The sequence below is a fragment of the Pygocentrus nattereri genome, chromosome 26 (genome assembly GCF_015220715.1).
Source record: "Pygocentrus nattereri isolate fPygNat1 chromosome 26, fPygNat1.pri, whole genome shotgun sequence".
NCBI classification, from domain to species: domain Eukaryota; kingdom Metazoa; phylum Chordata; class Actinopteri; order Characiformes; family Serrasalmidae; genus Pygocentrus; species Pygocentrus nattereri.
The window spans coordinates 22,667,936-22,685,005 of record NC_051236.1 but is presented as its reverse complement, the minus strand read 5'-3'; the positions used below and the strand labels follow the sequence as shown (position 1 = coordinate 22,685,005).

Genomic DNA, 17,070 nt, shown 5'->3' with positions numbered 1-17,070 from the left:
ACACCTACATAAGTGCTTTATGACAACTGACAGAGACCTATACACAAAACGATGCTTCTTCAAAGGTTCTTTTGTAAAGAAAATGCAACAAACCGTTTGCATGATTAAAGGGTTCTTTGCAACATGAAAGGGTTCTTCAGATTAATGGATAATGTGTAGTAGATGATTCCATATAGAACCTTTTTGAAAAGGATTCCACAATGTCAAAAAGGACTCTCCGACAATGTCAAGCTTATAACAATAAGAAGGACACTTTTGGGTGCTGTGTTGTATAATTTTCAAAAAGGTTCTATATATAACCATCTATAGCACATCCTTCATCAGTTTAGAACGCTTTCATGATGCAAAAACCCTTTAATCATGCAAAGGGTTCTTTGAAAGTTCATGGTTCTACACAAAACATTTTCTTAACGATAGAACCTTTAAAGAACCATGTTTTTAAAGAGTGAATGAAGACATTTTAAAATGGCTTATTCCAATAGTGTCAGTTGTTATAACAATTTCTGAAGAACAGTTACATCTAAATTGACCAAAGCATCCTTTATGACAACGGATGCTTGTTGGAACAAGGCTGACTGCAGCCAGTCAGTGATTGATTCACCTTTTTTACTAAATTTTACAAAAATAACTGCAGAACGTTGTATACTGTGCTAATTTAATACATTTCATTAATGTAAAATCTCTCTCTCTCTCTCTCTCTCTCTCTCTCTCTCTCTCTCTCTCTCTCTCTCTCGCTCTCTCTTGCGCTCTCTCTGAACGTATATGTGTGGAAGAACAGAAAAAAATCAGCACTGATTTATCTTTATTGCTTTCTTTATAGATTAAAATGGGCTGCTTCACATTCGTCAAAGTTATGATGGTTTTGTTCAACTTGTTAATCTTGGTAAGCATGTTGTGTTTTCTCATTACATGTATGCATATAAGCCTAAGAAGGGTGGGGGAGAGGCAGCGTTTAGAAGAGTAATTGCATTTCCGTATTTATTGCCAGAGATTTTTATGTGCTGCGTAAAGTACTAAGGAGATTCAGGCTGCCTCTGAATGTGCAGAAAGTAATTTACACCCCGATAATACAAACATATAACAAAGGAGTTTTCAAACTGTATGTCACAGTCCTACACTGAGGCGTACATCATCAACAAGGCAATCACACTTTCTTACACACTGCAATTTTCATCTCATTAACTTTAAAGCTTCTAATTTCGTCACCTTTGTTTGTGAGCTAATGTTCCTGCCTAATGATGCTGCGAGAATGGAGAGAGACTTCACCGTCGCTGGGTGGATTATTTATTTATTTATTTGTGTATTTTTGCTTCAATCATGACTGTTGTAGTTGCGCTTTCTTTGCTGAGGGGATTTACAGTGTAGTAGAAGTTACGTTCTCCTAAGGAAGATTTTAAATCACATTTGAGCCAGTTCTACGAATACTTACATGATGCTTTAAAACCAGATCAGTTTACCATTTGGTTTGGACTGCACTGATGTGAACAGTTGTGAAGTTTAGGAAGCAGAGGCTTACATATCTTTCTATTGTTTTAATGTATTATTAATGGGGGTACAGTATAATATATTCATAAGCCATATTAATTAGTACCAAGGCTTACCAGAAACCCTTACGGCTATGGGCTGTGTTGCATTTCTATTTATGCCATTTATGTGTGCTATATGATAACATGCTAGTCAGTCAAGGGCTGATTAACAGTTAATTACTCATTCTGATGTTTACCCTTCTGCTGTGTGTGAAGGCCAAAAGAAGTGTAACACTTCTCTCAGGGTGGGATTCAACAGTTTTATATAGTGATTTTCACTTCAGCAAAAGTTGTTTTACAAAGGAAGATTGGAACAACATTGGAAAAATAAAACAGCATGGTTTAAATAAAAAAACGGGACAAGAAGAGAGACATATGCTAGCCTAAAAAATATTTTGGAACGTGGACATCCCTCATGAAAAGTGAAATGTTTACCTAAAGAATCACAAGATTATAAATTCTTCCATTCCATGTCATTTCATGCTACACAATTGATCTAAAAGTACAACCCCAATTCCAATGAAGTTGGGACGTGGTGTAAAACATAAATAAAAACAGAATACGATGATCTGCAAATCCTTTTCAACTTATATTCAATTGAATACACTACAAAGACAATATATTTAATGTTCAAACAAATAAACTTTATTGTTTTTTGCAAATATTCACTCATTTTGAATTTGATGCCTACAACACGTTCCAAAGAAGTTGGGACAGGGGCATGTTTACCAATGTGTGTTACATCACCTTTCCTTTTAACAACACTCAATAAGCGTTTGGGAACTGAGGACACTAATTGTTGAAGCTTTGTAGGTGAATTTCTTTCCCATTCTTGCTTGATGTACAACTTCAGTTGCTCAACAGTCCAGGGTCTCCGTTGTCGTATTTTGTGCTTCATAATGTGCCACACATTTTCAGTGGGAGACAGGTCTGGACTGCAGGCAGGCCAGTCTAGTACCCGCACTCTTTTACTACGAAGCCACGCTGTTGTAACACGTGCAGAATGTGGCTTGGCATTGTCTTGCTGAAATAAGCAGGACATCCCTGAAAAAGACGCTGCTTGGATGGCAGCAGATGTTGCTCCAAAACCTGTATGTACCTTTCAGCATTAATGGTGCCTTCACAGATGTGCAAGTTACCCGTGCCATGGGCACTAACACACCCCCACACCATCAGAGATGCTGGCTTTTGAACTTTGCGCTGTTAACAATACGGACAGTCCTTTGCCTTTTTGGCCCAGAGGACACAACGTCCATGATTTCCAAAAACAATGTGAAATGTGGACTCAGACCACAGGACACTTTTCCACTTTGAGTCAGTCCATCTCAGATGAGCTCGGGCCCAGAGAAGTCGGCGGTGTTTCTGGGTGTTGTTGATATATGGCTTTTGCCTTGCGTGGCAGTTTTATTTTGTACTTGTAGATGGAGCGACGAACTGTGTTCACTGACAGTGGTTTTCTGAAGTGTTCCTGAGCCCATGTGGGAATATCCGTTACAGAATGATGTGGTTTTTAATGCAGTGCCGCCTGAGGGATCGAAGGTCACGGGCATTCAATGTTGGTTTTCTGTCTTGAAGCTTACTTACAGAGATTTCTCCAGATTCTCTGAATCTTTTGATGACATTATGGACTGTAGATGATGAAACCCCTAAATTCCTTGAAATTGCATGTTGAGAAACGTTGCTCTTAAACTGTTGGACTATTTGCTCACAGTTGTTCACAAAGTGGTGAACCTCACCCCATCCTTGCTTGTGAACGATTGAGCCTTTCAGGGATGCTCCCTTTATACCCAATCATGACACTTACCTGTTTCCAATTAACCTGTTCACCTGTGGAATGTTGGAAGCAGGTGTTTTTTGAGCATTCCTCAACTTTCCCAGTATTTTGTTGCCCATGTCCCAACTTCTACGGAACGTGTTGCAGGCAACAAATTCAAAATGAGTGAATATTTGCAAAAAACATTAAAGTTTATCTGTTTGAACATTAAATATCTTGTCTTTGTAGTGTATTCAATTGAATATAGATTGAAAAGGATTTGCAAATCATCGTATTCTGTTTATATTTATGTTTTACACAATGTCCCTACTTCATTGGAATTGGGGTTGTATGTGCAATATGAGCTTGCTGGACAACGCATTCCAAACCAATTGGCATTAATGTGGAGTTGGCCCCCTTTTGCAGCTATTATAGCTTCCACTCTTCTAGGAGGGCTTTCTGCAACTTTTGGAGTATGTCAGTTGGATTTTGTGTCCATTCAGTCAAAAGAGTATTTGTGATGTCTGGTTCTGATGTTGAACAAGAGGCCTGAGTTCATCACAAAAGTGTTCAGTGGGGTTAAGGTCAGGTCACTGGAGTTCCTCTACACCAAACACGTCAAACCATGTTTTTATGAACCGCACTTTAGCTTGGTTGCTTTACTGCAGTAAGTCACACTGAAGCAAGCTGAAGTTTTAAATCATGTCAGCATTTCTCTCCCACTAACTTCAATGTCAAGTAAATTAAGATAAAGTTGAAGAGCCTTGGGTAAACCTAGCACAACAGCGCGTAGCTGAGAGAACTGGCAGGCAGCCTTTTACACATCGTCCTGATTACATCACCCTGTCACCTAGGCCTAGTTGGAATTTGTCTTTTTGTCTGTTTTCTGTCCACTATTATACTCTTGCAGTTTAAATGAAAAAGTTATCTAGATAGCTTATAGGATAAGAGACTAAATCACATTAAGTTGTTAGTTACATAGCTAATTGACAGAAAAGCCTAATGGTTGGTTGTGTCATAGACTACACAGTATGGCTCATGATTTGGTTGAAGAAACTGATAACTTTGAACTAATAGATTCCAAAAAATTGAGGAAGTTTTGAAAAGCAACTTGGTTCAGTTCCCAGCCTACAAGGCTCTCTTGGTCTGCGATAGCAATCCATCCCCCAGCATGTACAAGCTTTCTGTCCTCTGCAGTGCGCTATTTCATTTCCTGAGTTTCTCCTGCCAAAGGACTGATTTACACACAATCTCTACTGTGCATCTTATCCTGACATGGCACTCCCCACACGTGGCATTTCATTAAAGGATCTGGCCTACTCCGCTGAAAAAAGGGGAATGCCAGGAGCTATTATGACAAGCAGAAGGAAACGTTTGGAGGCAAGAAGTAGTGGGTGATATGCTTGTCATATCTGATTTGCTGAGGGCTGCTGCGATTATCAAAGACAGGTGGGAGAAAGTCACGCGGCAAACACTGAGAATATTCTGGAAGGTGTGTTTAAAAAAAGGTGTACGTGAAAAAGGCAATATGCGGAGTTGATGGGAGGGAGTCATTTGTTTTTATTTGACAGGCAGTGGAGTCGCAGAGGAGCCACTCTGACAGCTATGATTGCATTTGACATGAACTATCATGTTTCACAGACAGTTACACTGCCACATTTGAGCCAGCTCATAGACATTACCCCTCTCATTAACCCTCTCATCCCTGAAACAGCATTCACTTGCACAAAAGGAAGCTCTGCAGTTCAGAACTTTTGACATATTAAAATAGAAGTTATTTTAATTATTGACATTTGATGAGAATTGACTACAACAGTGCTTAAATTGTAGGTTCACTATTTGGTTATGAATCTCAGGACTTATTATTATACTAATGTGTAAGTTACATTGTTAGGAGTGACTAACTGAAGTGCAGGCCAACACATGAGTCCTTATAATTTGAAAGGGTTACAGCAGCCTTCTTTTTATACTTTAAACGGGACAACAAAGCATACAGACTTGATTTAAGGAAAACCTAAAGGCAATACAGATGTAAAAACAGAAGTTAACTTGTCTACTGCAGGGAAATTAAATATAGCACTGAGTTTAACACATTGGAAAAAAATAAGCATCAGATACAAACTGTGCCATGACTTTAGCACAGGCCACATTTTATGTTTTTTTTTTTCCACCATGATAAACTGAGAAAATAAACAGTAATTGTGTGTTAAAATGTGCAGATGTGTGCTCTCTATAGAGAATGTGCTAACTTCTCTTCACCATTTCACTTAAACTTTTGCACATGAATATAGATACCATGTATTTCAATATACATTAAGCTCCAGACCCATATAAAGACCCTTTTTGTGCTTCCTATTGAGGCTTTTACCATTAATTAATGACCTACCACTGTGGCTCTACGCATGCCTCGGGTACAGAATGCCAGCAATGTCAGCTCACTAAGGAGTTTTCCTACAGTGCCCTCCAGAATTATTGGTACCCTTGGTGAAGATGAATATAAAACATTACCAAGAGTGTCAATAAATCTGCAGTGTAGGAAGAAATACTGATAGCTACACTCTGTTATATTAACACAAGTGTACAGGCATGATGCTTGGTTTGCAGTTAGGAGAGCTGTAAGAATTTGCATTACTGTTCTTTTTCGAATATAGAGAAATTCAAAAAGAAGAATTTTATATTCCATTTTAAATTTACATTTACAGCATTTAGCAGACGCTCTTATCCAGAGCGACTTACAAGACGTGCTTTGTCAATCTAGAGAAAGTATCTTTGCTAGTTACCAATAGCTTAGAGAAAAGACAGTCCTGAGCTCAGATACTGCTAGAAACAAACATGTCACTGCAGACACCAAGAGAAAAAGAAACGGAGTTGAACGCAGAACTCTGTGCCATTCAATGCAATACAATAACAAACAATACACTACAATACACTACAATACACTACAATACACAGTGCAGTATAATAAAAATAAGCGCAACTTATAATTCAGAGCTCATTTAAGTGCTGTGAAAAGAGATGGGTCTTCAGTCTACGTTTGAAGACAGCAAGAGACTCTGCTGTTTGGACAGCCTGGCTTTGTAGGCAAGCATTAGGGTTTTAAATCTGATGCGTGCAGCTACAGGAAGCCAGTGAAGGGAGCGCAGCAGTGGGGTGACGTGGCTGACCTTCCTGGGAACAATTTAGATCTTTTAATACTTGTTTTAATAACTACACCAAATACCATTATAAATGACCATTTTAACAATGTTATTTGCTTGTGAGTATGAATTTACTTATACATTTTAAACTGCTGTGTGTTTGTTATACTGTAAGTCAGTAATGTACTGCACTATCGTAAAAGAAAAATCATATTTACTCAGTTTTTCAAATGTTGATCCAAATTGTGCTTCTTTAGTTTAATGTTGAAGCTACGAGCACTAAAAAACTAGAAGCCAATAGTCACCCAATTCTTTTTTAAACACTATGGTTCAGTGCACAGAATGACTTACTGTAAACAATAAAGATTAATGAAACTTCACCAAGTAACTAAATGCTGGGAGCAGCTATTTTAACCATTTAAGGAGGCTGTCCCCAGGCATCCAGCTACACTGTGAAGTTTTTGTAAGACGTATATGCAGTTGTTATAGACCTAGATGTTGAAAGGGTTTACACGAGTGTTGTAGGTGCATTTCTGGAAAAGATTTGAGCGATTATTGACTCTAATTTCTGTTAGTAACTTTAGTTTAGTAGCTCCTGCGTTAAACTAAAGTAGCAAAATTTCGATGCCAAACATGTCTTGGCTGAACAGTAACAGGAAAACTGTAAGAATTAGATTTTTCTTTGATTTTTCTCTGTAGTCTACCTTGGTCATTCCCCAGATAGCAAACCATATTTTGGTCTGCTGGCATGATAAAGTCTGCACCCCAATGACTGTATGCCACTACAAGTCTACCCTCGGACCACCCAAATTATTGTCCTGCATACAAGGTCTAACTAGTGAAACAGATTTTAATGCACATGGCTTTTATTTTGGAAAATAAGCTGAGACAAATTTTACAAAAAATTGAGAGAAAGAAAACATGACTAGGCCTGACATAAAATAAGTTTGTTAATGTTGTTGATGACACTTAGATTTGCTAATCTAATTTACCAAGTATAACAAAAAAAGCAATAGAGGAAAACAAGTAAATTGGACTGTGAGTGGAAAATGAGTGATCAAAAGTGGCATTTTGTCAAATATTGTTCTTAACCACCAGGGCAGCTGCTCGGAAAACACTGAGCAGAAAGGCAGCGTGCCACAAGCTTTGCCGTAAGCAGGCCAGCAATGACCCATTATCCTCTTGCTATCTGGATTGTCCTGTGTGGTCTTGCAAACATGTATGTTTGTTGCAGCAAGGCCCTGGGGGTAAAGTTAGTTGTTGTTGTTAGTTTTTTCCTGTAGCCAACAAGATCAAGATCAAGAAGGATTTTGTTGTCATCCCAACCGTATACATGTACACAGTACTTGTCTATGGTTGGGATGATAATAAAGGCCTTCTCAATCTTGATCTTGTTGGCTACAGAATAACACGAACAACACAGAACACAGTTGTCAGTGTTGTGTAAGGCTGTACCTGTGTTTTTGCAGGTGGGGGGTCTAGCGCTGACGGCTGTGGGAATTTGGCTGAATGTTGCTGGAGATTCCCGCCTACAGTTTTTGGGGATATTTGACTTGAACATCTTGCACAGTGTCAATTTTGGCTACTTCTTCATTGCCATTGGAGGTGTGATGGCCCTGCTAGGATTTCTGGGCTGCTGTGGAGCCAAAAAAGAGAGCAAATGTCTCCTGATAATGGTAATAAGTAATATTTTACATTATCAAGCACTGGAAATATGAATCAAATGAAATAAATCCATGATCTGATGGTTTATACACCTTCCTATAGTCACATACATGATTCTAATAAAATTTTATCAACATTTAAGTGACTATTTTATTTTAAATGCTAGCCTTACATAGTCTCATATGTTAGCATACGTTGCCCTTTTTTCTCAAATAGTCTTAAGAGCTTGATAATGAGCCATGCTTGTTATTTTTTCCCTGTGTGTACAGTTCTTTTCCATCATTCTGGTCATTTTCATCTCTGAACTGGCAACTGCAGCGATTACTGTGGCCTATTCTTCATTAGTAAGTTTTGCTCTGAGGTCCTCACTTCCCAGTACACTGTCTGCCTTCTTTGGTTCCTGTCTGTTTTATTTCCATGTAAATTCCTATCATATTCTGACCATCATTAAATATGGGGAGTTTGCAGCAGCTCCACTACATTCTGCTTATTAATGACTAGCCGATTGCCCCAGGCTTCATGCCATAGCTCTCACTCTCAGCAATTTATCCAGGTCCAGTACTGAAGTTCAAGCATTTTATATGCAAAACAGGCTATTTACATATATAGCTCTGCCCATTTAGTGAAATGTATAATAATTACAACAATTTCAAGTGAGTTATGGAAAGCAGTTTAAGGGAATAATACTTTAATAAAGAAAATAAAACCTTTCTGGCTGAATTACCGAATTAATCTGTGTTGTTATGAAACAATCTCAGCTAATGCATGTTAGGTGTCAAAGACAGAGGTGGAAAATATCTGAATGCTCAGGTTTATTTATACTCTGTTGTCATTAGGAATAGTCCATTCCCCCTTCAATGCTTGTCCAAGGCATTGAGAAAGTTTGCCTGTTTGCTGGTCTCTAGTGGAACTCTTCTGTCCAGCTTTGTTGGAAATGGTCCTCTGGGTATTTCTGCACGCATGAAATCAGACTGTTCATGGAATGTAATTTCCATGGCTATCTGGATGAAAGACTGCAGCTCATCAGCTATCTGATGCTGCAAAGGCTATTCAGCAGGCGAGTGGGAGGAACAAAGAAGGACATATGTTTGAATTATAGACACTCTAAATTGTTAGGGGGAACATTAGGCATGCACACGCACATTTAATGTGCTGTTTGTCACCATCGTTCACATGCAACCATTAATTTATTCATTATCGTGACAAAAGAATTGTCGTTTTAATAATGCATTTGCTCGTCTATAACCTGCCTTTTTTGCTGTGGTTTTGATAAGTATGGAACACATAGGCATAACAATAACACAGCAATGAGAATTTGAATAATATATGCATCTACCTGAGTAATCAGTAAAAGCATGAGATAAGTCATGAGATGTAGTTTATATAGACTGCAGTTTAATGTTGTTCTCTGCTATAGTCGAACTGTACAAAATGCAAATCAGAGTCCTGTTATCTGGAGACAGAGATCAGAAAAGTGCAATGACTTATTTAAGAATGCTTTGTTTCTCATCTGGAAAGATTTTTCTGTGGTATTAGACTGTTTTATGAAAAAGTGTGTCATGCATAATGACATCAAATATTTGCATTCTTATAGCAAAATACTGAAACACAATTCGGCGCTGTGAAAAATGATTTGCCCCCTTCCCAATTTGTTCTATTTTTGCATATTTGACACACTTGAATGTTTGTTCACGAACTACTTTTAATATTACACAACGAACACACTAATAAACACAAAATGCTTACTACATAAAACTGCTAATCAAATTCAGTTGATTGTTGGGTTCAATTTCACCAGCCAAGCATGATTACTGCCAGACCTGTTGAATATAAAGACCACTTAAATAGAAGTTGTCTGGCACTTTCAGGCTAGAAAGTCTCAAAAAGCAGCACATGATGCCACGTTTTAAAGATGCAGAACAAAGTCAATGACATCTGCCTGTCTGGAAAGGGTTACAAAACCAGTGCTAAGGCTCTGGGACTCCGGCGAACCACAGTGAGAGCCATTATCCACTTATGGCGAAAACTTGGAACAGTGGTAAACCCTGCCAGAAATGATCAGCCTACCAAAGATTGCATCAACAACCCATCCAGGAGGTCATAAAAGAACTTAAACATGCATCTAAAGAACTGCAGGCCTCACTCACCTCAGTTAAGGTCAATGTACACGATTCCACAGTAAGAAAGACACTGGACGAAAATGACATAGATTGGAGAGCGGCAAGGCGCAAACCTCTGCTGACCAAAAAGAACACAAAGCTTGTCTTGGCCAAGAAACATCGAGATGACCCCCAAGACTTTTTCTGTGGACTGATACATCAAAGGTGAAATGTTATGGAAGATATGGGTCCTGTCACATCTGGCATAAAAGTAACACCACATTCCACCATAACAACATAATACCAACAGTCAAACATGGTGGTGGTAGTGTGATGGTCTGGCGGACCTGGATGACTTGTCATAATTGATGGATCCATTAATTCTGTTCTCTGTTAGAAAATGCTGAACAAGAACGTCTGCACATCAGTTCATGACCTAAAGCTCAAGCACAGTTGAGCTATGCAGCAGGACAATGATCCGACACACACAAGCAAGTCCACCTCTGAATGGCTCAAAAGAAACCAAATTAAGGTTTTAGAGTGGCCGATTCAAAGTCCTGACTTGAATCCCATTGAGTTGCGGTGGCAAGACCTTAAACGAACAGTTCATACTCAAAAACCCTCCAGTGAAGCCAAATTAAAACAATTCTGCAAAGAAGAGTTGGCCCAAATTCCTCCACTGCAATGTCAAAGAGTCATCGCAAGTTATCACAAACGTTTGATTGCAGTTGTGGCTTCCAAAATGCCACAACCAGATATTAGGTTTGGTGGAGCAATTACTTTTTCTTACTATTTTAAAAAGATCAATCCATTTATTGAAGATAGCTCCATTTTATGTTTATTCAAGCTGTCTTTATCTTATATTAAAATTAGCTGGATGATCTGAAACAGTGAAATGTGACAAATTTGAAAAAAGAAGAATCAGGTGAGGGGCAAATAAATTTTCAAAGCACTGTGGATGGTATTTTGTTGCACTACACTATGCATACTACACACACACTATATACACACTACACACACTATGACAGAATATGCAAAGTATACTGTAATAGAATACTATCTATTCTATGTTGTACTATACACACTAAAATAGAATGCATAGTGTTATATTCTGTTGTATAATGTATTAGAATACATAACTTAGTATTATCTTTTACAGTACTGTGCAAATGTCAGAGAGCACTCCTCACTTATTTAATTTCAAGTGAAAATGACCATTGAGTACAAGTTATTCATTTTTCAGCATCAGGATAAAAGCACTTAATCATTTTTCAGTAGTGAGTCAAAGAAACGTAACTGACAAAGAAACAAAGAAAAGAAAGTGACAAACTGGAGTTTGAAAAACTATTCAAAGCTGTCGAGAAAATCCACTCCAGCCCAGACCTCAATGTCAGTGACAGTGTTTAAGATTATCTCCTGTTTGGGATCACTTGTGAAAATGCAACCAATTTCTAACACTGAGCTTTTTGCGGAAAAATATCCCTGTAGCTTTCTTTGCAAACCTGAAAACAAGTCTCTGGAAAAAAATGGAATATTTATTAAATATATATGTTTTCTGATTTTCTCCTGATGCTGAAAAATAAATAACTGCTTAATGGCTGTATTGCCTGAAAAATAAAAATAAATGAATGGGTGGTCTCATTACTGTTGATACTATATGCTGTACACATTACAAAAATACATAGTGTTTTAGTATACTATACTACACACACTAATCACTTTACTGTACACACTATAATAGAATATATTATATATTATTGTTCGTACTATTGGATGCAGTTTGTATTACATTTGCATTTACATTAACGTCATTTAGCAGGCGGCCTTAACCAGAGCGACTTACAAAAGTGCTTTGTTGACCACTTTGTTGACCAAAGGAAATGTTGCTGCCTTTGTTTGAGTTACACAGTTCAGTCCTATCAGTGATCGTTAAGTTTTCCTTTGTGCTCATAGTTGTAGAATATGCTTCTCTCAACATGTTGGAGGTCCATGGTGGTTATGAGATGCACCCAGCCCTGTTTAGTGTTAACTGATCTTAGCTCAGCATTTAGCAGGCTCACTTTCCCTACAGCGCTTTGTCCTGCCGCAAAATGTGAGAGAATGGCATCAGACAGTGATGGATTAGCCTAGCTGGTGCATAATAACCCTGCTGATCTGTGTCCCTCTCCCTTCTTCTTGGGGGATGCAGGAGGGTCTTTTAATTGTAGCTTGTATGCACGTCCCCCAAGGCATGAGGAGGTCCACTCGCAATGCCCTCCCCCCAACCCCCCCAACACACACACCCTCCTCCTTCCATCCATCTCTCCCTTTCACCAGCACTCCAGCTCTCCCGCAAAATGACTCTGGGTGTGAATGAAAGTCATCAGGGTTTATTAATCAAAACCCCAACAAATAAGAGAGAGAGAGCAGAAGAGGGCAGAGTGAGAGAGTGGAGGACAGCACAGAAAGGAACAGATATGCTTCCATTGTTGTTTTCAGCAGCACTTCAACCTGAGAGAGAGAGAGAGAGAGAGAGAGAGAGAGAGAGAGAGAGAGAGAGAGAGAGAGAGAGAGAGAGAGAGAGAGAGAGAGAGAGAGAGAGAGAGAGAGAGAGAGAGAGAGAGAGAGAGAGAGAGAGAGAGAGAGAGAAAGAAGCACACATTGCCATACATTAGCTATACACAAAGGCTTCCAGATTTTAGCAAAGGCAGTTGCCGCATCACTGAATCCTTTTATATAGTTTGCTGCATGAAATGATAATTTGATCTAACATAATTGGATGAAACCTCACCAGCCAAAAGCATCAATATATATGGAAATTCGTTTCTAAGATCAGGATTAACATAAAATAATCATCTTTAGAGCTGTCCTAACTTTGAGCTTTTATTTGCTTTGAGCTTCCTTCATCAAACAAAACAAATAAAGACTCAAAGTAAGGAAGGTGATCAAAGATGGCCCTGTGCACACCCGGAGGAGCTAGTAAACATGAACTGTAACAGGTGCATAAGAGAAGAAAAACTGGCCTAGCTTTCTAGGACTGACTCAAGTTTCATTCTAGATTTTTGATACCTTCCAGTTTTGTGCCAATTGCCTATTTTATTTCATCTCCAGTCAAAACAGCCTTTAAGTAGAAGTTATTAATTTTTTAGGAGATGTTTCTGAGGAGATTAGGTGTTGCAAGATAATCAAACTGGAGTTAAAAATGGTCTTAAAGATTTAGAGGAACAATTGTGCAAAACCTGGTAGGCCACCCAAACTGTTGCCATCAAATAAACAGCACCTAGAGCTTTTATCTTCAAGAGATACAAAACATTAAGCTCCGCTCTTGCTTCAGATCTGAAAAAAGATCTATGTTTCTGTCCATCCTTCCACTGTGAGAAGACAACTCTAAAAGGAAGTGTAGGTGTCAAGAGGTCGCTATTGAGGAAAATTGATCTTAGAAACTGCTGGTGTTCTCAGAACAATAGACTGAACATCACTTAATGTGTTTGGGATTACTTGGATTGTGAGAAACAGAAAAGGAAACCAGCTTCTTAAACTGAACTTTGGAGGTGTGGATAAACATCCCAACAGATTTAATGTTATACTATTTAATCGTTGAGGTCTCTTTCTGCTTTTATCCTGATGCTGAAAAATGAATAATTGTGTACTTAATGGCTGTTAAATTTTAAAAATTAAATATATGAAGGGTCTCTGACTTTACATAGTACTTCAAGTACATGTTTCTGCTAACCAATAGCTTGATCTGTTTCCTCTCTAGCTTGAGAATGTCCTAAATGCATGGTCCACACCTGTTCTGAAGGAGCAGTATGGAAAAGATAAAATGGTCACAGACATGTGGAATGTGACCATGACGAAGGTAAGCCAGAGCTAATCAAGGCACATCTTGCCCCAGAGTGTGGCCACGTTTACTGGACTGCCACCAAACAAACCAGTACACACTCTGATCCATGCCTGAGGCAGCTCAGTATGAGGCTGACTAAAAATTCATCAGACATATTTCCAGCACTCCTATAACCCCCACAGGCCAACATATGGTGGGAAAAGGTAAAATGTGAGAACTGGCTTGCTAAATAAACTGCCAGTGAGAAGTCGAGAAAGTCATGAAATTCAAGCCAGTACTTTGGAATCAATACTCATTCATGTAACCATGAAGGGCAGCCACATTAACCCAGTAAAACATACCTGCTTAATTTTGTTTTCATGCATGCATGCATCCTGTATGTGTACACTGAGTGTGATTACCATTAACTGTAATTTCTCCTGTACCATAGCTGCACTGCTGTGGGTACAACAACTACACAGACTTCAACAATTCATATTATTATGAGGAAAATGGTGACATATATCCTCCCAACTGCTGTGAAGATCCTGAAATCCTCTGTGATGCAGAGAACGCACTGCAAAGTGACATAAAGGTAAGAAAGGACATTGTTAAAATGATGGTATTGCGTAAATCTGTATACATGCTGTGGGGGTTGGCCAAAGTAAGAACTGTTATAATGATGTATAAAAGGGCTGATATCATACATCTTTTTTATTTGTTTGTTCTTAATAAATGATTATGATATAGTAGTATGTAAACATTCTCATTGGATTGTAAACTGCAAATATATTCCTTGAAATCCAGCACATTTACATACTTTAGCCTACAGCGGTTTAGCCCCACCCATTCATGATGAAGTTATAAGCAGGGTTTTAGCCATGACTGCAAGAGGCACAATGACAACCAATCAGAATCAGAGGTCATTTACATAAAGCACTAGAGAAAAGGTCCTGTTTCAGTGACATATATGAACATGATCCAGGGCATCTTCTTTGTCCTGTGCTGCAGTTTATTCAATCCAACCCAACATTTCTGTAAACAGCAGAGGTGAATGCAACTCATCTGAACAGAGATATATTTTGCCGTTTTTGGTCGATTTTTTATTTTATTTACTTCTTCTGGTTTGAGTAGTGAAGCAACAACATGGCTTGTAAAAAAAGCAATGATGACAAAAACAGTGTTTAAAAACAAATGAACTGTGAAGAAGGTGTTTTTCTCAAAACCAATGGCGTGGCGTGTGTCAAAAGTGGTAACGCTGAGTGCAATTACTGCGCCAAATAAATCAATGACTGAGAATAACCATACTGCTAAATTCAGGTCTGGGGATAAATAAAATAAACCCTAAGCTCAGCAGGAAAGGTCCACTGGACTGGTCATCCACTCCCAGATGGTGTAGAAGGTGAAATGCTCATTAAGAACAGCATTTGGAATGTATCTATTTTATTTTAACTCATTGAAGTCAGGATTTTTAAAGAATCCCCACAACAGTTTTTTCTTTTGTAGCCAATGGCCACACAGTTTTAAAATCTTCATTAAATCATAAAGGTACCTTAAAAAGAAAAGTTTTTTCAAAACATATTTCACATGTCTTATTTTATCTTGTTCATTCCTTGGACTAATTCTCAATGGTTAATCAACTAAAGGTTCACTGTAAAAAATATTGCCGTTTTAACTAAAAAAGTTAGGTACTGAACTGCCTTGAAACAAGAACCTGTGTCTTAAGTTCTATCGACTTATTATTTAAATTAAATAAACTTAAAACTTTCATTTTTGAGCTGAAATACCTTGTCTGCTTTCACTTAGGTTAGTTTTATCTGGACTTTTGTAAGCAAGAAATGTGATGTTAGTGGACCTTCATAAGTTTCAGTTGAACACCGCTGATGTAGGAATCGAGTCATTTAACACTGAGCAGCTGTAAAAGTGGTCTGAATTGAAGTTTATAGAACTAGTGTTTCTGTCTTTAGGGCTGTTATGATCTGATTAACTTGACCATAAAAAAGAAATTCTACATTGTTGGAGGAGTAGCTGCAGGGGTCTGTGGAGTCGAGGTAAGTTTATAACACAAAGTCTTCCAGGTTCTGTTAGAAGGCAATTGCGCATATAAACTTCTCATTTATATACAGTAATTTTACATTACAAGGTTTCAACATTTTTATATGAGTATAATCTTAAAAAGGATGGCTCTTTAGGAGGTTTTAGTAAAAGGAATGGTTCTATTTAGAAACATGAGTTCTTTATAGAACCATTTCATACTTAAATGGCTCTTTGTTTGGTGAAATGGTTCTTTGGGTTGATAAAGAATGCGTTGTACATGGTTCTCTTTGAAAATAGCCCAACATCCTTGCATTATTACAAGCTTGAACATCATAACAATAGAAGAACTCTTTTTGGTGTTACATAGATCCATTTTCAAAAAGGTTCTATATAGAACCATGTACAACACATTCTCCATCAATCTGAAGAACCATTTCACCACGCAAAGAGCCATTTAATCATGAAATCATTATATATAGAACTCATGGCTCGGAATACAACCATTCCCTTTAATAAAGAACTCTTGATGAACCTTTTTTTTAATTCAATACTCTCATTTGTCAAGTTCCCAGCTAATGTTTGGCTTGTCTTGAACAAAGGTCTGCTAACTTTTGACTACAATCTGATTTACATGAGATTAAGCAGATCATAACCCCAAAGATGAATCATTTTGTGCGTCTCTTTTTGTCTTTTAGCTGGCAGCGATGGCTGTGTGCATGTGCCTGTTCTGTTATCTGGACAAACAAGGCACTTAGGAGACTCATGCATGTTCTGACTTGTGTGCTCTATGACAACTGTTGTTATATAACTGCTCATGAACGTTCATGTACAACCAATGAATATCATAAGCCAGCATCTTTCTATAGACATGCACCTAAATTAGAGACCAGAGATTTTAAAGAAAAAGCTGAAAATCAATATTCATGTATGCGTATGTAATATGTAAAACAGATTGGATGGCGAAATAAGTAAACAACATTCTCCTAAAAAATTGCTTCACTTACTGTTAGTATTGCCAACAAAACATTGTGGAATTAGTGACTTCATAAAC

The 17,070-nt window shown here is 38.0% G+C and overlaps 1 protein-coding gene across 1 annotated transcript; it reads left to right on the top strand.

The window, feature by feature from the left end:
* Window positions 1-826: 826 nt before the first annotated feature.
* LOC108439786 (tetraspanin-1) lies at window positions 827-16,774 on the top strand. Its single transcript, XM_017718379.1, has 7 exons — window positions 827-883; window positions 7,886-8,092; window positions 8,351-8,425; window positions 13,920-14,018; window positions 14,434-14,577; window positions 15,950-16,033; window positions 16,715-16,774. Exons 1-7 carry the CDS (start codon window positions 827-829, stop codon window positions 16,772-16,774), a joined length of 726 nt encoding a protein of 241 aa, XP_017573868.1.
* The last annotated feature ends 296 nt before the right edge of the window (window positions 16,775-17,070 follow it).